This window comes from Mauremys reevesii, linkage group 4 (genome assembly GCF_016161935.1).
Source record: "Mauremys reevesii isolate NIE-2019 linkage group 4, ASM1616193v1, whole genome shotgun sequence".
Classification (NCBI taxonomy): domain Eukaryota; kingdom Metazoa; phylum Chordata; order Testudines; family Geoemydidae; genus Mauremys; species Mauremys reevesii.
The window spans coordinates 13,278,396-13,303,081 of NC_052626.1; the positions used below are offsets into that span (position 1 = coordinate 13,278,396).

The 24,686-nt window shown below is 43.3% G+C and overlaps 1 protein-coding gene and 1 long non-coding RNA gene across 2 annotated transcripts in view; one reads left to right on the forward strand and one right to left on the reverse strand.

Annotated features, from left to right (window-relative positions):
- Positions 1-24,686, reverse strand: part of DHRS7 (dehydrogenase/reductase 7) — a 33,104-nt gene that overhangs the window by 2,159 nt on the left and 6,259 nt on the right. The window contains exons 2-5 of the mRNA XM_039539071.1: positions 15,371-15,523; positions 10,623-10,729; positions 8,723-8,962; positions 1,847-1,969 (exon numbers count right to left, since the gene is read on the reverse strand). Of these exons, the coding sequence (XP_039395005.1) occupies positions 1,847-1,969; positions 8,723-8,962; positions 10,623-10,729; positions 15,371-15,523 (623 nt within the window). The remainder of the gene's footprint in view (positions 1-1,846; positions 1,970-8,722; positions 8,963-10,622; positions 10,730-15,370; positions 15,524-24,686) is intronic.
- LOC120405424 lies at positions 5,940-23,453 on the forward strand. Its single transcript, XR_005598564.1, has 3 exons — positions 5,940-5,995; positions 18,298-18,372; positions 23,273-23,453. It is a non-coding gene; the product is annotated as an uncharacterized LOC120405424 (long non-coding RNA).

The window sequence follows — 24,686 nt, forward strand, 5'->3', positions numbered from 1 at the left end:
CCACCACTGGCAGGAGCGTTACCTTACATAGTTTCAGCACATAGAAAGGAGATGCTCTTGACCAGGATATTATAGATGTTCTAGTTCACTTAAGATGTGTTGTATCTGGCTGTGATAAAGGTGAAAGATGTGTGTTATATGCACACTTGTTTTGAGACCCTCTTAGCCCTAGGCCTATCTTCCCAAAAAGAAACCCCACACCACTGAGCCCCGTGTTCACATTTGACTGAGAAGTGTCCTTAAAGGCCCAACCAGAATGCTTTGCAATCTTACATGCTAATGCTATGATAAGTATTTAAATTTTACAAGCCTTCAAACCATTCTTTAAAACCCAATTAGGTCCAAAACCTGACCTACCTATAAACCTGGTTTATAATTTGGTATAAAATAAGAGCACACACTGGATTAGAGTGGATATTTAAGTTCACTAGCCTGCAAGTGAGACATTAAGTGTACTGCACCATTAAGTGTTCCACAGCACCAGGCTTTGCTGCAGCAGAAACTTAGTCTGCTAAGGAAAACTCTCTCTGATTGATTGGTTGTGGAAAGAGGCAGGATCAGATTTCTTATCCCCAGGAGCCTGAGAAATTTTATTTTAAAGAATCAAATGAAGATGCTGATCTCTAGTGTTTTGCTCCCAGCAGGGTTTTAATAAAATAGCTTTAGACACAATGTTTTATTTTTTGTGAAAGTACAGTTACACAAACACTTGCCAAAACAGGAGGGATAGCTCAGTGGTTTGAGTATTGGCCTGCTACACCCAGCAGTGTGAGCTCAATCCTTGAGTGGGTCACTTAGGGATCTAGGGCAAAATCAGTACTTAGTCCTGCTAGTGAAAGCAGGGGGCTGGACTCGATGACCTTCCAGTTCTATGGGATAGGTGGCCTGTTCCATGGTGTGGAATTATCCTAGGTATGTTTGCTGGGTAGTTTGTAGGACCTCCCAAACAATTTCAATTACTAGAGGTTTTTTGCAGGATAGTTTAGCTGAAACAGTTTTGGAACTTGAGAGATTTTCTGTGGCTTCCCATAGGAAATAAGAATGCATGCCTTGAAGTTGACAACAGTAGGCACTTTGCCAACGATTGCACCATCGAGTCAACAGAATAGGGAACGTTGTGAGTTGAGCAGACAGAAGTTGCCTAGATGGCAGCTAATGTATTCTGCATTTCAAAGTTCTGTGGGACTAATCCAGACCCTTTCCTTGCAGCTGCAAAATGGCTTCTATGCAGCAGAACAGGGTGATTCTGTGAGTAAAAGCTGACTGTACAGGGAGCTTGCAACCACTGGTTGGCTGCACAGTGGCAGGTTCCAGGTTGCCCAGCATGGGAGGGTGTACACCAAATCAATCACCTACAAAGGGATTAACAAACCTGTGCACTTAGGAAAGGGAAGGTAAAGCATTTGCAAAGGTGAGTAAGGATGTGATTCTATATGAAGTTAGGGACGAAGGCCCAGATTTTTAAAGGTATTTAGACAGGGTGGTGCTCAGTGTTGCAATAACTAACTGATTAAGGAGCCTAAAATCCCATTGCCAATGGGATTTTAGGCTCCTATGTGCCTAAATCACTTCTGAAAAATGAGATTTTTTTTTAGACTCCTAAATCAGTTAGGCATTGCAACACCGAGCACCACAATGCCTAAATACCTTTACAAATCTGGGCCTGTATAATATTCCTTTATTACACTGTAGGGTATTCAGCTCCTTACTGCTGGACGCTTAGTGTTTGCCAACACGGAAGAGCTCAGTTCTACATTGAAAAATATAATGAAAGTTTTACTGGGCTTGTAAGAGAATTAGCTTCTACTGTAAGCAGAGTTTCAGCAGGGACAGATCTGCTGCTTACCTTTGAGAGGTCTTCCGTAAAGACATTGTGTATAATTTTGGATTGGACAGGTCCTGGACAGATGGTGGTAATGCTTATCTCCGGGTAGTCACCAAGTTCAGGGCGAAGAGAATTAAAGAAACCCTAAAAAAAAGGAAGTTATGTTGTTATTGCCCCATGCTTCAGTTTCCCTATTCACAGAATGAGGATAATGTTTATGTAGTTCACCGTGGTATTGTGAGGTTTAGCTGATTTAACGAGTATTAAGCTAACTCTGCTGTAAAAGTTCCAGGTATTGTACTAAATGTGATCATTACCACCAGTCTTCAATCTTTCATGCTGAGTGACCACTTTGAATGCTTACTCCTAGTTCAGTCTACAGCTAAAGGGCTTGGCTAGTAAGAGATTGTCTGCAGTCACTGATGCCTCTTTCCGTCGGCTCTCAGAAGCACAAGGGTCTCTACACCTGAAGCTTTCCCCACTCTTGCAGTTCTCAGGTCTGCACAACACCCACCAACAAAGTATTATGGGGCCTGGATTTTAGAGGTACTGAGCATCTCCAGCACCAAGTGAAGTTAATGGCAGTGCATGGTGCTCAGCGCCTCAGAGAATGAAGGCCCCTGGTGTTTTGTGAAAGGGAGCTGTGCAGGAATAAGAACTGCAGGAGCATGGAAAGGAGTAGACCATTGCAATCAAATGCCTATCGCTTCTCCCAACTTCTCATGCAGAGAGTAAAACATGATAGAAACGATTCTTTAAGTAAGGGACAAGGATTGTGTGTCACAGGGAGGAGGGTGTGACAGGTTGGACCCCCCCCCCCCATCTGGGATGCCACTTGATGTGCTGGGGTCCCACTGGTTCTGCCCATTCCACCAGCCTGGGCTTCCTCACCCTGTCCTAGCTGTGCCAGGCCCTCAAGCCTTCTCCAGCACACACTGGTAGGGACACACCCAGCTGCAAATGGACACAGACACCGAGATCAGCTCTGTGTGGGAGGAATCAGCTCGGGGATTTACCCAGCACTCACGTGCACAGCCCCTTTTGGGAGTAAACCCAAAATAATATTGTCTTGTGCTGTATAGAAAAATCTACACAGTGCAAGCTCATAAAAGTCACCCTCTCCCTCAATGTGGAAAGAGATATGCACAGCTTCTCCCTCCCCCCAGATATGAATTGCATGAACTGGGTTACGTTATGAACAAGAAATAAGTTTAACAACTACAAAAGGTAAATTTAAGTGATTATAAGGGATAGCAAACAGAACAAAGCAGATTACTGAGCAAATAAAACAAAACACACAAACTAAGCTTAATACATTTTGTAACCAGTTTCGTGAGTGTAAATTCTCACCCTAAATGTTGTTTTAGGCAATGTGATACAAGAGAGCCAAGGAGCAGTGGTAGAGTGGAAATATAGAAGCCCTAGGCAAATTAAGGCATGGTTCCCTGTAGACTAGGGAGGGTTGCTACAGGTTAATTGGTTCAGGCAGTCAGGGGAAGGGGAGGAAGGAAAGAGGACTGGAGCTTGGAGGTGTGTTGTGAGAGCTGAAAGACCAGAGACAGGGCAGGGAGACTCCCTCCCCCAGCGTCTAAGGACCGAGGGTAACCCTACCCAAAGGGGAAGAGGATAAGAAAGTGACAGGGGCTGGAACTCAGAGCAAGGAGCAAACCCAGACCCAGACCCCTCCCTTGCTTCCTTCCTCTACCACCTTCCCAGGCAGGGGCAAAGGGTGGCATCTTAGCACCTCCCCAAGAAAAGCACAGGACCCACCTTACGATCATTGGCCATCTTGTCACAGCAAGCTGCAGAGTTTCCAGAGCTCCCGTTATTTCTTTTTATAGACTAGACCCCTGTCTCAACCCTGCCTTTCCCTTCAGGTGTTCTTAGCAGCCTTCCTTCCTGGGCAGGCAACGGCGGAGAGTCCAGATTGCCTTGCTTCCCAGCTTTAAATAGAATTTACATAAGGTGGGAAGCTTTTGTTTCCAGTGGAAAAGTACCAGCAGTGTCCAAGGTGGTATTTGGTAGTGTCAGAGAAACTATGAGACAATGTTTATTTGCAAGGTGCACAGCAAGGAATTCCTGGAAGATGTGGATGGGGGTGTGTGTCTACCTCTTTGAACACTCATTGTCTTTTCATAATGGCTCATTAAGGCTGACTGCTTGGGAAACACCCACCAGAAAGTAAGTACATACCCACACAGTTGTAATTGTTACATAGACAATATTCTTAACTTTAGATACAGAAATGATACATGCATACAAAGTGGATAAATACATTCAGTAAATCATAACCTTTTCACTGATACCTCACGTGACCCATCTCGTATAAGACATAAAATATGGCACAAGATAATATTTCTATGAAGAATATGGGGTGTAGCAGCTGGACTGGGCTCTGACTTGAACACACTGCGGAAAAAGGCAAGAGTGAAGCTGAGCTTTAATTACAAACACAAGAGGTATGTCTACATTGTAATCAAGAAGTGTGATGGCAGCATGTGTAGCAAGATCTAGCTGGTTACTCAAGCTAGCTTCGAACAATAGCAATGAAACAGCGGCAGCATGAGTGACGGCCATTTAAAGCACCTACCCTGGGTCCTGAGTGGATGAGGCTAGCCTGTGCTGCCAAGACTTCACTGCTACCGCTACCTGAGCTAGCTTTGATTTAAACTAGCTTGGGTAGGTCTATGCTTGCTGCAATCACACCCCCCCGTGCAGTGCAGACAAAGCCCACTTATCTTTAAAGGTGTAAGAGTGCAGTCTCATAGGGAACATATGATTCAAAGACATGTCGTGCAGGGAGTTCATGGTTGAAAATTAGTTGATTTATGGCCTGGTAAACAGAATCAGGAATAAACCATCCTGGGAGAAGTATCCTGCAGTTCCAGAATCTATTTGCCACACAGATTTCCACATGGCATATCCTCCTCTGTAATTTCACACCACGGTGTAAGGAATAAACAGGCCAAAATAACACCCCACAACATACTGCATGTTTATTATTAGATTACTGCATTGAGAGACTCCTGGCTTAGAAATCATAACATAGATAAGTAACCAGCTTCTTCTACTTAACTGCATCAAGAAGCTTCACTAAAGTGAAAGTGTAGGTGTGTCCAATACGAGAGATGCTGTACACAGAGTGTTACTTGAGACAGTCACGTATTTTTTCTTCCACATCAGGTAGGTTCTCCCCCTTAATGCTGTGTGTTGCTCTTCCTAGTAGAGCAGCATTTCAATGTAAAAAAAGGCAGATTCTTACACAGAACTGCCACTTAAATAAATGGGACTTTGAAAACAAACATTTTGTCCCCTTTTTTCTGTAAGCTTTGCAGGGCCAACAGCTTCAGGAAGTGAGCTGGAGTCTATTCTGCTCATACCAAAATTTTTAACTACCATCTTTGTCTACACAGCACCTAATGCTTACACTGCATAAAAAACCCTGGCACAGAATCTCAAACTCTCTGAGTCCATCAGACTCACTGCTGTGGTTATTTTGTTTGTTTGGGTGGGGTGGGTTCAGTGTCTGAGAGCACAGATCAGTGATTTTATAATAATATTATTGCTATTAAGAGACAAGCACTGTCAAAAAGAAACCTAGGTATGAGGATAGGCTTCAAAGAAAGCCCAACATTTGAAAGTATGGAAATACAGTTAGGCCACCCAGCAACCCTAACTCTGTCCCCTGGTGACACCCTCGCTGGAGTGCATTTGGGGAGGGGATAGTGGTAGAACAAAGTGTTATCCATCCATACGCACTTTCAATTCAATGACCACAAACATTAAGATGTCCTGCTCCTAATTGCACAGCTATTATGCAAGAAGTAGCAGCCTTTCCATCTAGCAAAGACACCTATTTTTGAAATTTTTGATTAGGCGCCAAGCTAAAACATCATAGATCATTCTTCAGTGCAACTCCATGTGGCACCAATAATACAAATTCCTAATTAGGATGAATCCTGAAGGCTGTCATTGCCCCCATTGAGCCACCATGCGCCACCAATTATCAAATTAGGAATTTGTATGAAGAGCATACTGAAGTCCATCATTCTGCATGCTTCATTAAGACTGCCTGTGTCACCAATTAAGAATCAACAAATACAAAACCATTACATGTAGACAGACTTCCTAGACCCAGATCACAGAATTAAAGACACTTCAAAATCTAAGGTAAGGGTGCTCCTCTGCCATCACACTAACTAGCATTATACATACAAGTCTTTACAAATATGGTGTCTTCATGTTGAAGGTTTGTGTTTTTAAAGAATGCAGACTTCTTAAAAGGTCTGATGTGACAAAATGAGGATGATAGTGGGGTGGTCAAAGAGTCAATACATTGACTCTTACAAGAAGATATTCACTACCCTATTCTGAATTTCTGAAGCCTTTTGTTTTTTTAACCAACAAACCAAACCACTACATCTATATAAATAGCAGTTTGTAGAACTAAGCTCTAGATGTGAAAAACAGAAGAAAGGTGATTTGAGGCTTGTTTAGCAATACATTAAGGCTGTTGGAGTGGTTTAATTGTTCCTTTTCCATACTTTCAAATGTTAGATTAAGATAAGGTTAACTTTCAGTGTCCTGGGGCTTTTTTTTTTTTTTAATAAATAGCCCACCCTTACCACCACTTTGTAAATCTCTAGATGTAGAGCACTTTGCTAAGCCTTGTGTGTGCACGTGGTTATGTACAATGAGTGAATTGTGTTAAACAAAAAAAAGCATTCAGAACTGAATTTACAGTCAGAAACAAGACTACTGAAGTGACCCTGGGGAAGGGTGTTCACGTTTATATGCTTTTTCTCTCTCAATGACTTCCAGATCAGTTCTCCTCAGTGTAGAAGTCAAAAGCTGACTTTTTAAGTGAGAGCTCAAACCACCACCTATGATTTCAGCAGTAAGAGTTTTCAGTAACAGCTGACAGCTCTTGTGCCTCTTCAACAGACTTGGGCTCATTCTTTCATATCTTATTGACTGGCTTATTATGCCAGCCCTTTGCTTTACAAAATGTTGTTTCAGTAAACTAAACAAATATCCGCTGTGTGCACCTTTAAGTCAGGTGTTGAGTAAGAAGGTGCCATTTTACAAAGTCACTGACTGTAACGGTCCCTGCAGTTTAAGCTGAAAACAAATCACACTGTAGCAGCAGTTCATAGAATAATCTTGAAGACAGATCATATCTAACCCCATAAAGTTATACAAATTCATCAACCCTTACAGCCATTTTGTTTCTTGGTCTATTGCTCTGAGATCCTTCTGCACTGGTGAAGATAAACATACACATCCCCAATTTGTTGCAAGAAATGGTGAGAATAAAGGGCAGGATGCTGAAAGATAGCAGGTACTTCTCAAGGGGCCATTAGCTACTGATTCTTTGAAAGTCATGAAAGTGCTCAAAATTTGAAGGACTGGGCCCAAAATTCCCTCAGTTATTGCAGCCCATGAACATGAATTTCAATTCCCTTCTTCACAAGGAGCTCCCATTACCACTCATGGCTTTCTCCTTCAGATATACATATTTCAGCTAGTAAGGCTGTAAGTTTCATAGGGGATTATTTCTATTTCAAAATATAAATAAGGAAACCCCCATACCAAAGTGAACACAGTGTAATTCTGAGGGTCTACTGTACAAACACCTTGGGAATGGAGGTTGTTCATAACTTATATTTACTGGGAGGGAGGGGGAGGAGGCAGAGAAGCGGGACTTGTGCAATGCTCCCTTGTAAAGTTGCCGCTCTTCCACAGAATCTTACAAGCAGGCAGCCAAACGATGTTATATGGAAGCATTGCACAACTTTATACGAGCATATTCCCTAATTGAGCAGGGACATAACATTGAAACAACATTAAGTGGGACAACCTTAAAAGAGGAGTTACTGTATGTTGAACAGCACTGGTCCCAGTCCAAGCCCTTGGGGGACACCACTGTTTACTTCTCTTCATTCTGAAAATAGACCATTTATTCCCACCCTTTTGTTTCTTACCTTTTAATAAGAGTGCCCGGCAATGCTTTCAGGATCATTTTAGGATTCTTAATTTAATAACAAGCCTTTTGTTATCTTAATCCCTGCCTCGGTTTACAAAAAACTCCCTATCCCAAGAGCAGAAGTTTGTAGCAGCATGGAACTCATCACATTCCACACTCAAACTCTGGCTCATGGGTGCTGAACACCCATTTCCCCCCCCGCTCTGCCCCCCCATGAATGCTTGAGCCCCAGAGCACCCACAGAGTTGGCACCAGGGCCAACAAGGGTGGGGGGGAAGCCATACAAATTACCGGGGCCCAGCGGTCCGGAAGGGGGCCCGGGGCCTGGCTTCCCCAGCTTCGTCGGCCCTGTTTAGCCGATCCGCCCTTGCTGGGGGGCCTGAAAAAATTTTTCACCGAGGCCTGAACCAGCTCTCGGCGGCCCTGGTCGGCACCTATGATTTTGGGGGCCTAACTTATGGGTTTTGGATCCAAATACCACTAATACTATTTTGCCTAACAAGCCTGGAAAGTCAGCCAGGCAAAAAATTGTGATCTCATTTCAGTTGTAAATCTGTTAGCCCTACCTGAGGCCCCTGCAGTCCCCCCCAGTGAGTTGTTTGCTATCCGAAAAGGAAAGGATGAATGGATAGGAGACACTTTTCCTTGTCACCAATTGTGCCCAGGTTTGGGAGGGGAGTGTCGTCCATAGCCAGCCCCTTCTGTTAATTCTGAGGAGCTTTAAAATATTTGGGCAGGGAACCCACAGTAAGCATACATTTCTTCAGCCAAGTCTCTCTCCTTGATGGATGTTGGTTAGAATAAAAAGCTTCTGCAAGGACTAGCTGCTATAACAATAGCACTTCCTGGAGACAGAAGGTCACTGTGTTACAAGACTGCTACTTTAGCAAGCCAGCTGGAATGTCGCTTACCTGGAGGGCATGCTTGCTGGCACAATATCCCGTGGCAAGGGGGGCTCCCATGATGCCCATTACACTGCTCATAGTTACGATCTTCCCTTTCTCCCTTTGGACCATGTGACTCAGGACATGTTTAGTTAAGGAGACAGTCCCCAGGTAATTAAGTTCCATTATGGCAGCATAGACTTCCACCTTCGTATCCACAAACAGGGAGCGCTGGGAACGTCCACCATTGTTCACCAAAATGTCAATCTTCAGAAAAAACCAAAACAAATTAATACACGTCTTAACCACCAACATTTTTTTTCTGAGGAAGCACAAGTCATGCCCAGCTTTTCTCTACCTCCTATCTTTTGTAGCACTGGGCCACTATTAGCTGCTGCTGGAGATGTTTTAGTCACTCTAGCGGTAGAAACCCACAACAATTAAGTCTAAATTGAGGGTTGCCTAATTTTGGTGCTGGGTTAGCAAAAAGCTGACAAAAATAGCTCAATGCATCTATGCTGAGCAGTAGCCAAGATCCATTAGAAGAACAGTTGCAGATGGAAGCCACATAGCAGGATTTAAAAAAAAAAAAAAAGCACACACACCCACAAACAAAAAAAACTCTTGTAATCTTGTAGCAAGTAACATCTAAGGCCCTGGTCCTGAAAGATGGTCCATGTGGTCTGACTCTTAGGTCTGCCCAGAGCTCCACTGGAGGAGGCAGCAATGAGGGCAAGAGATAGTTACAAAAACAGGACTATAAAAGCATAAAGTGACAAGGGGACTATGTATCAGAGGGGGAGCTGTATTAGTCTGGATCTGTAAAAGCAGCAAAGAGTCCTGTGGTACCTCATAATCTAACATGTATTGGAGCATGAGCTTTCGTGGGTGAATAACCACTTTGTCGGATGCAAGTACTGCAGATTTCCAGAGGCAGGTATAAATATGCAAGCAAGAATCAGGCTAGAGATAACGAAGTTAGTTCAATCAGGGAGGATGAGGCCCTCTTCTAGCAGTTGAGGGATAGCTCAGTGGTTTGAGCATTGGCCTGCTAAACCCAGGGTTGTGAGTTCAATCCTTGAAGGGGCGATCTGGGGCAAAATCAGCACTTGGTCCTGCTAGTGAAGGCAGGGGGCTGAACTCAATGACCTTTCAGGGTCCCTTCCAGTTCTAGGAGATAAGTATAGCTCCATATATAGTTGAGGTGTGAACACCAAGGGAGGAGAAACTGCTTTTGTAGTTGGCTAGCCACTCAGTCTTTGTTTAAATCCTGAGCTGATGGTGTCATAGGGGACTATGGGCACCATCTAAAACTTCCCACTTTATTACACTGCCTGGATTTCAGATTATGTTTGAAGTTAAAGGGACAACAGCAGAGCCAGGCATTTGGTGCAGAACATCTATGCATAGGAAAATATTTGATCTTCCCCCACCCTGCCGATATGAACCATCAGCTTTTGAGTTGTGTACATTTCTGTTGTGCATGGTAGCTAACACAAACAGATATTACTAATGCTGCAACACAAAGCTCTCTGAATTTGCTTTCTTGTGTTTAACTTTCTCACACACACACACACACACACACACACACACACACACACACACACACAGAGCTATGGTTATTCCATTTTCAGTAGGGGTCTAGAAATGAGGTTATCCAACCACAGATCAGGAACAATCAAATTAGATCCTTACTCAAGTTATTGGCTCATTGTTGCACCTGTGCAGAACCCTACTGACGTCAATGGCATGCTCACAAGCAAACAACTGTAGGATCAAGGACTTGATATCCACACAAACATTCGCGCACACACAAACATACAAAATGGGTAACCAACTTTGCAGAATTACTGGAAATTCAAACAAAACCAAAGAATAAAGGTGGAGGATTGGGGGTGGGAAGGACTCAGCCCAAAATTCAACTCACTCTGCCAAAATGCTGAAGCACGGTTTTAGTTGCAGCTTCATGGGAGCTTCTATCAGTCAGATCAAGGGGCAAAACAAGGATATCTTTACTGCTCAAGTTGGAGATCTCTGAAGTAAAAAAAGTATTTAAAAGGAGCATTCCAGACAAAACACCAATAAGGCACATTTAATTCCTGATATTTTAAAATAAGTAAATCCAACAGCCTCACCACCAACACAGCTTCCAAAAAAGAAAATTCCATTAAGTGGAAAGGGAACAGATTTTGTTTTCTCAAACACAGAATCAGCTAATGGAATGCTATAAGATAGTACTTTGTGTTGGTACTGTTATTAAATGAAATGGGTTTGCGTACCTTCAACAACATACCAATACACTCCAGTCTACAAGGAATTTACACATTCCTTATAGCCACTGCAATATGCTTTTTTAAATTAAGATTTTAACAAAGGCCTTCAGAAGCACAGAGTACATTAACCTTCATATTTTGCCTGTAGGTTAAACTGTTCCGCGTGTGCATTCCTGAGAGTATGTAGGGTATTGTCCTCTCTAAGAGGGCCAGGGGGTGGTAATGGCCAACCTACATACACAATACCACAATGGCCAGAGGCTGAAGAACCTTGAATATGGTTACTGCTATATGACTACAGAAACAGCTCCTCAAGGCAGAAAGAATTAAAATAAAATCTGTATGTGTAGGTACATTATTTGGGCATTAAACAAATGAAAGACACTTAGTGTTTTGTCTTTTTAAGACAATTTTAGGTTGTTTTTTTTTTAATTAATGTTATATAGTAACTCCTCACTTAACACTGTCCTGGTTAACATGGTTTTGTTGCTGATCTATTAGGGAACAAGCTCGTTTAAAGTTGTGCAATGCTCCCTTATAATGTTGTTTGGCAGCGGACTGCTGTTTGCAGGATTCTCTGAAAGAGCAGCTCCTCCTTGTGGGGGTTAGAACTGGGGGGGGGGGGGGAGCGCGGAAGAAGCAGCAAACACAACCCTCCCTCCCCACCTTCCCCATCAGCTCCCCTAAATTCCCTGTAAGGTATGTGGCTCAGCAGTAGCCCAGCAGCAGTTCAGCTGTCCCTCCCCGCACTGCCGTGCTGCTCCTGACCTGCCCTCTGCCTTGGAGCTGCTCCTGGGATCTTCCTGCTTGCTGGGGGGAAGGGGGGGAAGAGGGGTGCTGATATCAGGATGTCCCCTGCTCCACCTGCCCCAGTACTCTGTACCCCCTCTCCAAAAAGCAGAGGAGAGGGACAGAAAGGAGGGAGCTGGCTGGAAGCCGTTGCTTCCTGTCTGAACTGGCTGATCTGCTTAAAAGGGCAAACATACTTGAAGTGGTGTCAGCGTACTTAAAGGGGCAATGCACATCTCTCTCACTCATGCACGCACCCCAGCACTTTGGAAAGTCATCACCTGTGCAGCCATGCATGTGCTGTCAGGAGGAGGGAGTGGTGCGCTCCAGCTGAATAGTGTAGGTTCATCATCATGTTCAGTTTTTTGCACCACTGCCCTGCATCTATTGTGTTTCCTCCCTCCTGCCTCAGTCCATGCTGCCTTCCAGAGCGTGAGGCTACATTAACAGCCTATTAACCCTTGAGGGCTCAGCTGAGTGCTGGTTCATCATTTAGCAGCAAGGCATTCCCTGGGACATATTCCACTCTTACTCCACCACCTCAACCAAGCTGCACAGTCATTCATCACCGTGCGCAATATTAAACTGTTTAAAACTTATATAGTATAATGTATATAATGTCTTCTCTGGCAAAAAATTCTCTGGAACCTAACTCCCCCGCCCCCATTTACATTAATTCTTATGGGGAAATTGGATTCGCTTAACATTGTTTTGAATAAAGTTGCATTTTTCAGGAAAGTAACAACAATGTTAAGTGAGGAGTTACTGTATAGCGAGGGTCTCAAACACAGCCCACGGAGTTGTTTGCTGCGGCCTGTCAAGGTCCCCGCGCCCCCTCCCCCCCGAGTTATTTACTGCAGCCACCAAGCTCCCCTCACCTGTCACCCCCCACTCAGCGTGCCGCATCCCTGCTCCTCTGCCTACCTCCAGGTGCTTTGGCAAGGCTTAGCACTTTCCAGGAAGGAGTGGGGGAGGAGCAGGGAGCCACACGCTCAAGGGAGGATGCGGGGAAGAGGCAGGGCAGGGGCGGGAATTTGGGGAAGAGATTGGAATAGGGGCAGAGGTGGGGCAGGGCCTCATGGAAGGGGTGGAGTGGGGGCAGGGCCCTTTTGTACCTTTATAAGAAAAGGTGTCAGTGATGCGGCCCTCAGGCCAATGTACTAGCCTTCATGTGGCCCTCATGGTGATTTGAGTTTGAGATCCTTGCTGTATAGTCATGAAAAATAATGCACAGTGGAAAATTCACAAGCGTAACCACTAGAGCATGCTCATAACTTTCATAGGGAGTAAGGTCTCATTCACATGGCAAGCTGGTGCACAGCAGATTCACACTTGGGCTTGCCACACAATTTGACAGGGGGGCAAGCCCTCAGATATAAAGTTTTAGAGAGAGAGAGAGAGACACACACACCCACCAACCCCTCCCCCCCCCCGAACATTAAGGTCACTTGAGATCAAATCCCAGTAAACTTGTAAGGCTAATTGACAAGAACCAGAGAGTTGGGGAAGGTTGGTGTGACTTCAGTGGCTATTTTTAATGCCCTCTGCATGGGAAACATTAATGATCTGAAGTACTTTCCACAAGAATAAGAAAAGCATCAGAAGGCCATGCAGTGTTCCAAGGCATCCTATCACTAATGAACCACATACGCTGGCCTTACATTCAGACAGTATATTTTCAGAAGACAGGTTCTTTTGCTTTCAATAGGAGAGAAAGGAAGCATGTAAACAAACACACACACACACTTTTGTAAGTGTTTTAGTTGGCAAACCAAGTACTACGCAAATGGCATAGATGTTCAATAACTTAAACTGGCTTCCATCTTATACATGAAGATGTGGTTCCATCCTCAAAAGTGGGTTTGTTTGTCTCAGTTTCCACATCAAGTGTGCTCAGATTATATGGCTTAAAATGTGTGCTGACAACTTTCTGCTTCTAATTAAGCAGCAGAAAGATTTAGTGTAAAGCTAGCTAGAGTTTGTTCCATACCAATCACAGATCCCAAAATGTCTAAGCCAGCCCTGCCATTCTGAGCAGTTTCATCAGTGAAACCACACTCTTCGGGAGGGGGCAGGGGATGGACCCTATAGACACCACCTTCCCTCCTGGACCAGTCCCCAGTCCCTCACTGTCAAGCTGCCTTTTTTTTTTTTAATAGTACTTTATGGTAAAGCAGAATGCTTGAGTTTGTCCATTTATTTTTGTTATGAAGAAGGATTTGAGGAGGCTTAAATACAGCTCATAAGATATCTTCACTATTGCATCACGTGTCTGTTTATTACACTGAGTGCTCTTTAGGATGCTTTCAGGCTGATGAATACATTAGCAAAGCCAAGTGCCATCAATTCCAAGTCTTCATGCTGAATGCGTCAGCTTTTCTATTTGTTTTGAACAACTGACCTTTCTCATCGTTGCACTGAGCTTCCTTCCTAAATAGTGGCTTGTGAGTCTTCTTCACACAGCAAAGGCAACAAAATTATTCCCCTCCCCCACATCTTAATGTCTATGTTGTGTGTTTTAAGTGTTTTTCATTAGACGCCACCTGGTAACTAATTCTCTTTCATCTTTGATTGTTTCTGGGCCATAACTACATTCATCATCTTTCTCCTTCCATCATCTGCACATTATCGAGAAAGTAGAGGGCTGCAGTATAATTTGTTAATGATTACATTTATAGCAATCCAATATATGCAGGCTAAACTGAATCCTCTTTCCACAATGCTGGGCAAATACTGTGTTGGACCTTGTCCCTGCTCCCAACAAGTGTTTTTTTCATTAGAGACATAACCTTTGCCACAAATGCAGAGTCACTGCTTGTGCACCTGGATGCAGTAACCCCATTTTGTTGAGACTGAAGCCACCACTGTTGGCATTTCATTCATCAACACCAGTAAAATATTCTGCAGGATAAACTATTTCCTCAAGGACACCTGTGCAACCTTGCCATTACCCTGTTCAAACATGTTGAAGGCAGACTGGACACCTGAATGTTTCTGTTGTTTAGTGAGGCCATGTCTACACAACAGGGACTACAGCAGCACAGTCTCATACCCATCTGTAACAGGGAGTAGGAGCTAGTTACAGCCCCCAAGACATTTAGGTGCTATAAGATAGTGCTAAAGATCACCAGATGCCACAAAGGCAAGTATAGCTGCACATCTTGGACAGCTCAAATATTGCTCAACTTTTACATTAAGAGCCTGCCAGAATTTCCACATGACCCCACCCTCTTAGCACAGAGCCCTTGGGTTCCTTTTGAAAACAGCCTCTTATTTTCAAGAGAAAAAGGCCAAGACTGCTAAGTTGCTTAAAACTGCAGATAAGTGGTTTTGACAATCCCACTAGGTGCCTACGCATCTGCAACTTTAGCACATAAACATTTTTCATTTACTGCTCCTGTAACATTGCATCCTTCAGTTGGCGCTTTCTAAAATACATGTTCTAAGAATACACAACTCAAAGAAAAGCATCTAGGTTATAATAATGTACATTCATAACTACCTTTAATTATGAATTTATTCCTTTTGTATGGATTAAGTTTTTTTTCCAACACCTCTATCATGGCAATAGCCAGATCAATAATATGGAAGTTATTTATTTATTTTAACTTACCGAGACACTTCTGTTTCACCCTTTCCAATTCATTCTCTCTTCTTGCGGAAAGCACAATTAGAGCCCCTATCTTTGCTAGCTGGTAAGCTAACTCTTCTCCAATTCCACTTGAGGCTCCGGTCACCCAGACGACCTTGTCAGGCAGTTCATTTTCTGTTCAAATGACCAAGTAAACAGTTTATGGATCAATGCCAACAGTGATTCACATTTGCACAATTTATACAGAAACATGGAACCTCACAATAGCATTATTATAAAGTCACTTTTCAGACTATAACCAGCTATTAAGGTTACAAAGATGTGCTCAGAAGGTCAAGAAGTTCCACAGTTAATACCACATGCAACCTTAATTTTGCCCTTTTGCACATTACAGTACAGTCAGACTTTAAGTGATACGATCATACTATTTTTATAAATAATTTTTCCCCTGTAGTTTATCCCAAACTGATTTTGTTAGCCATCTTGAGGGTACACACCCCCACCCGTCCTCCACCCATCCCCAAAAATAAATCTACATAATTAAACAATATTTGTTGAACCAAAGATATTGCATGTGTCCTCTCAGCATAGACACACTTATGTCCCCTCTTCCCTTTGCTGTTGAAAACTAATCTCCTCTCGCCTACTGGTCAGATTTCCCATTCCCTAGCTACCGGTATTTAGGGCTGATTCACTGCCACTGTTCAGTGGAGGTTAAAAATATATATTCCCCTATATTATAGTTGTGACCATGGTCACTGAAGGGGCCATACTGAGAATGCTCAATCAGCCCAAACAGCCAAGAATAGGGTAGAGGATCCCCCAAACTGGAAGCTATTAGAATAAACCACAAATTCCCTCCTTATCACAATTTTCTACATGGGTAGCGGGTAACACAGTCCAATCACCTTCATGCTTTCCTTGTGCCCTGGTCATGATATCAGCCTGATGAAACAAAGTTGTCATATCCTTACCCAACAACAGGCAAGATGGAAGTGTCCTAATCGCCCAGTCCCTAGTATGACATTAACTGGATGCCACCTAGTTCTAATGTCATTGCCAATCAGAACACTGGCTGGAAGATGATCCCTAATGCCTACCACAAAACCACTCCAGCTGAATCTTAGCCAAAGAGAGTTTAGAAAACTCAGCTAGAGCCAGAAGTGTTATTATACCTCTGCCAGCCAGTAATGTCAGATGCTGTATCGTGCCACACTAAATAGCTCTGACCCATTAATTCTTATGCTCTCCATGAATTCCTTATTATTAACCCCATATTCCGCATCTTGGGACTACCTCCTGACATTACAGTAGCAGCATTCACATACAAGATGGCAGGGTTACTGCTTACACGGTTAGCATCTGGATCTATAATAACAGCATTAATATCCAATGCAGAATTTGCATTTACAGGCTGTATGTTCTTTAATATCTGGACAATTTGACTTTGTGACCTGTCATTCCACACTGGTGATAGATAACTGGCTTCCCTTTAAGTTAAGAGGTTTTAAACTCTGGGCTCCCTTGTGGTTTTAGTAAAGTTGGAGTTAAGTTTACCCTTAAACCAGTGGTGAGCTTGATCCGGTTGTTAAATTTAGCAGCCCTTTTAGAACCGGTTGTTCCAGGACAACCAGTTCTATAAGGGCTTTATTTAACAAAAGCTCTGGCCCAAGCTCACTTCCCCCTCCTCTCCTGCTCCGCCCCCCTTCTCCTCCCCCTCCCCTGCTTCCCGCGAATCAGATGTTCGCGGGAAGCCTGAACAAGCAGCAGGCAGGCAGGCAACCTGGGGTGCGGGGGGGAGGGGAGGTGCGGCTGGCTCAGCAGCTCCCAGTCCCAGAGCGCGGCTCCCTCCAGCCTGGTCCCACCGAGCTCCCCAGCTTTGGCTCCACAGCTCCAGCCCGGCCCCCGCGGAGCCGGTGCTGGTTCTGGCCCCCGCAGTTGCGGTTCCAGCCCGGCTTGGGCCCCATGGCGCTGGTGCTGGTCCCGGCGGAGCGGCTCCAGGCAGCGCTGTAAGAGCTGGGTGGGGTTGTTGGATTAGGGCAGGGGAGTTTAGGGGGTTGTGGGGGGGTGGATAGGGGTGGGGCGGTCAGAGGGCAGGGACCAGGGGGATTGAATGGGGGCAAGGGTCCTGGGGAGGCAGTCAGGAAGGAGCAGGGGTTGGATGGGGTGGCATGGGGCAGACAGGGAACAGGGAAGGGGGGGGGTGGATAGGGCACGGGTCCCGGGGGGGGGGGCTGTCAAGGAACATGGGGGGGTTGGATGGGGCAGGAGTCCCCGGGGGGAGGCATGACCCCCCTTCTGGGGTGAGGAGGAGGGAACCGGTTGTTAGTATTTTGGCAGCTCATCACTGCCTTAAACTCTTCATCCCTTTTAAGTTAGGGTGCATATTGCACATTTTCCCCCCTTGTGGCTTATGCTCCTCCCGGGATCTTGCTTCCAGATATTCATGTTCAAAAGCTACAAAATTGCACAAGATGGAGGCTTTGTCACAAATGGCTGCATTCACCTCACTCACTACTTTCAGCAATTGTTCTTGTGCTATTAAATCAATACCATTTGAAATAACCATAGACCCTCTGACAAGTGGCCCATTTCCCCCCCCCCCAAATAACCATGCATTTTGTGCCTATGTTCTAATGGGGGAGGGATAGCTCAGTGGTTTGAGCATTGGCCTGCTACACCCAGCATTGTGAGTTCAATCCTTGAAGGTGTCACTTGAGGATCTGGGGCAAAATCAGTACTTGGTCCTACTAGTGAAGGCAGGGGGCTGAACTCTGACCCTTCAGGACCCCTTCCTGCTCTATAAGATTATATCTGTGTGTCATGTTCTCAGACCTCTAGAGATTTCTAAATTTCAATCTTGAATTTTTTTTAGCACAGCATCTTTGTATTTTACATAATTCATTGAATATTAGGCATTTCATTGAATACTTTCCTGATTTTTCCAGTCAGTCAATCTGGTCACCAGGATAGACATCCTCTGCACATCTGGAATAGGATGAACTTCACACAGACATTCAAAGGTAGACAAAATTCCTCTATATCCTCATTATCTTTGTAAATCGGACAGATGCTCTCCGAATTTTTGCTATTAAGATGAGATGGATTTCCAGGTTGTGGCAGATTCTTTTGCTCTCCCAGGACTTAGCTACCACACTCCAGCTCTTCTACCTGCTTTTGATGTGCCTGTTCTTCAGCAGCCAGTCGTTCCATCCTCCTTTGATGAGCAGCTTTTTCGATTTCAGCCTCTGCTAAACATCTGGAGTAGGCTTGTTTGGCTCTCCCATCGGCTTCTCTTTCCATTTCAGCTATCTTTTGCTTTTCCTGCAATTGAAGATCTTCCAGTTTTGCTTCAACTGCTGTTTGTTTTTCACTGCTAGTTTTCTAACTGCTTCTGTTACAGCCACTGCATCTGGGACAGTGGAAGATGGAGACCCTGCTTTCTGGTCACTGTCTTTTGAACAGATTTTTCAGGTCTTGATCTGAGAACATTTTCTTAAAAGACAGCGCCCTTTGTGAGCACAACTCTCCAAGGGTTTTTCGGTCAAGATCTTCATATGATTGCGGCTCACTCGTAATTAAATCTTTAACCCTTAAACTCTCAATATATCACAATTAACTTTTGACAAGTATGTGGTTCTGGCCCAAAACCCAATTGGCCTGTGGTAATGGTGTAGTCTGGTTAGGATATACAAAGTGATCATGGTCTCTGGAGGGGACACACTGAGAATGCTCAAACAGGGCAGACGATCCCTCAAACTGGTGGTTTGTTCTAATAATTAGATTCACCAAGCCAGTAACAAAACAGCTTCTGTAATACCTTACTGGTCACTAAGGAGCTAAAATACTGTTCCCTTTAAGTAATCCAGCCTTTGGCTCCCACTCAGTCAAGCCTACATAATGAGGGTTATATACATCTTTATTCACCAAGTTCTACCAAGCCCAAGAGATTGGACACCTTATTCACCAGGTCAATTAATATTTCAGATCTCACCCAAAATACACGCTTACAGCCAATTCTTATTAAGAAAGCCAAGATTTATTAAAAAAAGAAAATTACTGTGGTTAAAAATTATATACACAGACATGAATAAAGTTCTTAGGTCAGTTTCACAGCAGAGATGGTGAGTTGCTGATTTGTAAGAGTCCTTCCAGAATCAGTTCAATACGTTACAGTCCCATAGTCAGTCCATGTACAGGAGTTTGTTCAAATTATTCCATGAGAAGTTGCAAGGATAAAAATCGAGGACATAACTGGAGACCTCAGTCTTGTGGCCTGAGTTTTCCCTGACAAAGTTTAAGCAGATCTGAGATAAAGGATCAGGCTCTAAAGTTTTTACAGCTGAAACCTCTTGGCAGCAAGTGATCACAGCAGGCATTCCTTGGATGAGGAATAGGTAAAATACATTGTTGCTTTGAAGTAAATCTCTCTTTCCTAGGCATACACCAATAACTAGTTGCATTGATTAGCATAAGGCAATTAACTTTTGAAAGGTTCATAGGTAGCTTAAGACAAACTTCAAAGAGAAATAAAGACAATGATATTATTGCACCAACAGTTTCATCTAAAATGTTAATATCCCTTTTGATCTCTGAAATAGAATATAGTAATGAAACAGTACAAACAAGAACAGAAGTTTAGCATCTAAAAGTTAATTAGATCACATTGTTATACTTCTAATAGCTCTAGGTAAACACAAATACAATTAGTATCCTCTTCTAATTCTCCAACAATACAGAACTCTCTTCTATTAAAAATGGCGTTGATAACCATCTACAAGGAATGGCCCTAGTTACCATTTCAATACTTTTCTAATATGTCCTAAAAGTTGATTTGGGGTCACTTAGCCTGCTGGCTGCTTAACCCCCACTGGCTCAGTGTCACAATCGTATTGCATCTTAGCAAGTACATTAGGATCAATTTGGGTGTTGCTCTTCTGTGAGGAACTTGGAATAGAATACTGTTGGAAACCAGACATAGTACTGGTTTGTTCCTGTAAGTGTTTTTGTTGAGAAGAACTTTTAATGGTTCACTTTCAAATGTGTGTTTTAAAATAAAATAGAATTACAACAGAATAGTGGTAATGGTTAACTAGTGTGCTCAGATACACAACATACACGAGAGGTTGTGCAGCATAGCAGTATGTGTCAGCCAGCTAAGAAATTCAGATTCTTCTCTGGTGCATTTTGGATTTTTTTCCTGGAGTTTCATAGCTCCTGTATAAACAAGGCCTCTATTTCATTTCACCAGCAGGAGGAGGAGGAGATGGGAGAAATTTAGAGATGAACCACCACAGTTTAAGAGTCCTGTGGCACCTTCTAGACTAACAGACGTATTGGAGCATGAGCTTTCGTGGGTGAATACCCACATGCATGCATCCAACAAAGTGGGTATTCACCCCACGAAAGCTCATGCTCCAATACGTCTGTTAGTCTAGAAGGTGCCACAGGACTCTTTGCTGCTTTTACAGATCCAGACTAACACGGCTCCCCCTCTGATACTTGACACAGTTTAAGAGAGAGTCCACCCTTCCCAGGGTAGGCTAGTCAGATGGACTTGTTCTTCATATTTAGACCAAGGGCAACAGTCACCTTAAACGGGCTATGCTCGCCTCAGTGTGGGCAGGTACATTTCCCAATCCATGTTCATTCTCTAGAACCAGAGCCATCAAGCATCCAGATATATACGTGGGTGACAAACAAAAGCCTACAATCTAAGACAAGCTCCCCTCATCTGCCAATGATAGAACTTGCAGCCTGACTCCAGATGTAATGTATACCATGGAACCTTATATTAACTGTTTTACAGCTATTAGCTGGCCTTCCCCATTCTTACATATATTGTGTTTACCCTCAGATTGCAATCTGTGTTTTACAAGCAGCAGCATCACTTGGGCCAGATTCTGCAACCCTTACTCAGAGGGTATATCTACCTAGCAGTTAGGAGGCATGATTCCCAGCTCAAGTAGAAGTATATACCTTAGTTCTGATGGGGCTAGTGCCTAAAAATAGCACTGTAGCTGTAGCCTGTGCTGCTGCATCCGAGACTGACTGAACAAGTGCATAGAGGGGATCGGGCAGGACTTTTCTCAGACGGCTAGCCTGAGAAACTGTGGACAAACTGCTGTTTTTAGGCACTAGCTCAAGCAGAATTAGCATGCGTCCATCTACCTGAGATGGAAATCATACCTCCCAGTGGCTATGTAGATGTATCCAGACTGAGTAGTGCCTTCACCTGCAACTACTGAAATCCATGCTATTAAGTGAGAGAAGCTATTATTCAGCACGAGAATGGGTAGCAGAATCTAGAGACTTTTTTACATTAATCCCAGATGTTTGCCACTTTGTACAGTACACACCCCTCCTCCCAAAAACACTGCAGAGCACGAGATGTTTAAAAAGTGTCAGTTTAGTTGGTAATAAAGCAGAATTGACACAGACTTTGTGATTCCTCTTTGAGTCCCTACACCCCACAATCTCATCTTTTCAGAAGCACGGTGGACACCAGAAGGTGATTTTAAATAAGTTTCAGTTATAGATTTCAAATGTGATCAAAATTTAGTTTAGAAAGCACTTATTGCTTCATAGGCACCAAACTGCTATGCTGAGAAAATTGACCATAGCTTCCACTTAGAAGGCCACCAGTTTCTAATCCACTGGGATATTCCCATTAAGACTTACAACAAGGTTCAGTGATTCCATTTTACTTTGAGAGATCCTTAGCTAAGGCAGTAGTTGTCATCAATACTCCTTTCCCACATTTGCATTCTGCTTAAGTTAAAGAGGATAACTCTGATGCATTATAAGAAGTTCTACTCAGTCAAATGATCTTTTCCCCAGGTTTGGGGAAAACTCTCTCCTAGTTTGTTTCAATAGATGAGAAACACCCCAAGGATACACTGATCTTGCTCTCCTTGTCACATTTATAGCACTGAAAGTTGGGTGACCCTAACTGCTTGGCTTCGATTGCATCCTCAGAATATTGTTGTTATTTCCGCTAAAGCATGGTCCAATTTTGAGAAATCTGGGATCCTTTTAAGTAAGCTTTAATGAAAAGGAAGATTACACTCAGACATTAAGAAAGTCTGAGACCTCTTCTTATTTCTCCCTTACATGGAGATCATCTATTATATTTGTGTTGTGTAGCACACACAGGCATGTTATGGACAAAGTTCAACACATTTTGTGCTGGGACAGGAGGTGGAAATCTATGTTTGAGTTGGTAGGCTTATCTTGTGTTTCTCTATCACTAGTATCCTCTGATCTTTGGTCCAGGTTTGGTTTTGGTTTTTTTAAAACATAACTTGAGAAATGTTTGCTTAAATTGATAAAATTGTGATGTGCAGTATTTTTAGACACGTGTCTGATAAAGGTCATCTGTAAGGATAAGGCCTTTGTCTGCAGCCAGATTAAAAGAACAGCCAAGCAGCAGCTGCCATTAGCTGAAAAGCAGGAAGTCACACCCTCACATTCCATCTAAATTACATTAAAATAATATAATATCAGGCTGTTAAGGAGACCCTGACCTAATGGCACCCACTATCACCAGAAAAAGAAATAGATCTTAAGATGGTTAAAGAAAACTTAGTTTGATAGCATCTTGTCTGTCAAGAAGTCACTCATGACTTAGTTGTGGTTGTGAAATCCTCATTTCTTTATTGTTTTAATCATTATGGTCCCCCACTTCCTTATTGTTTATCTGTAGAATCTGTCTGGTTCTTTGTTTGTTACATAATTAATTATACTAGGTGTAAGTTAATTAAGGTGGTGGGACAGGATTGGTTAGAGAATTTTGTTATACTATGTTAGGATTGGTTAGCTAGATTTCAGTAAAATGATTGGTTAAGGTACAGCTAAGCAGAACTCAAAATTTCACTATCTAAACTGGGGTTCAAAAAGCAATTCTTTGGAAACCAACTCCAGGACACAGTCCCAAAGATCAGAGCTGCCAGACTTCAACACTGCCAATGACACCATGCAGAAAGTGGAGTCCCCCAGATGGACCTGATACTGACTGGCCATCAAGAAAAGTTCATCCGTCTTACTGGGAGTGGTGAGCACTGTATGTGTAGCATGTGCAGTATGTTTTTGGTGACTGTTAATAAATAGAGGTTATGTAGTATATTACTGTGTAAGGCTCTTTCACTGGTAAAAGACCCTGTAAACCCACAAAAGATTAAGCCCTGAGTCCACACAGAAAGGGTGTTTGCCCGAAGCCCACAGAGGAGTAAAGTTAGGTGCTTTTCACCTGGAGCCCTAGGAACTGGGTAAAGTGTGTGAGTAACAGAATTTTGTGAAGATAACATCCTACAAACAGCAAATACATCTAAATAATTGTGTTTTCTTGCAGTAAAAACACATGATAGGGCAGCATGACACAGATGTTGCCCTGCAGTTGGGGGTAAAGTTACCCCAGAATTTGATCAAGCTAATTGCAATCCTATTGTGTGCATTCAGTCATCAGGAATTAATAAAACAGGCCACCACATGGGTAAGGGTTCATTTGAATAACCAGGGCTTCTGGAGGCCAGGTCAAATGCTGGCTGCGGCTTGAGCCTTCTGCTAATCAGAAAGAAAGGAGGAGAGTCAATAAATTGAGACAAACAAAGTGAGTGGCTGTTTGGGCGCCTTTGATATAGAAGCTTATTATGACTAAGGCGTTGTCTACACTGAGCTCCTTACAGCGGCAGAGCTGTGCAGCTACAGCAGAGCCGCTGTAAGGCACTCAGTGTAGCCGCTCTTTGTGCCAACAAAATAAAGCCACCCCCAACAAGGGGGCAGGAGGGCATCTCTGTTTAATCCTGAACTGATGGTGTCAACTGCTGAACTTCACTTCATTTGCAAATTAGACACCATCAGCTCAGGTGTAAACAAAAACTGAATGGCTAGCCAACTACGAAAGCAGTTTCTCCTCCTTTGGTTTTCACACCTCAACTGCTAGAAGAGGGCCTCATCCTCCCTGACTGAACTGACCTTGTTATCTCCAGACTGATTCTGGCCTGCATATTTATACTTGCCTCTGGAAATTTCCACGACATGCGTCTGACAAAGTAGGTATTCACCCACAAAAGCTTACGCTCCAATATGTCTGTTAGTCTTTAAGGTGCCACAGGACTCTTTGTTGCTTTTTACAGATCCAGACTAACATGGCTAACCCTCTGATACTAAGATTTTTAGGAATGTTTTGTTGGTAACTAGTTTGGTGAAGTTTGAAGAGGTGATGACCAAGTATGAGCTCTGAATTTTGTAAAAGTTAGTTATAAAAAGACTAGATAATAGTGTGCTTTGGAGTAGTTCTCTGATGCTATCTTGAGAGACTTTTTTCTCAAGATGGATC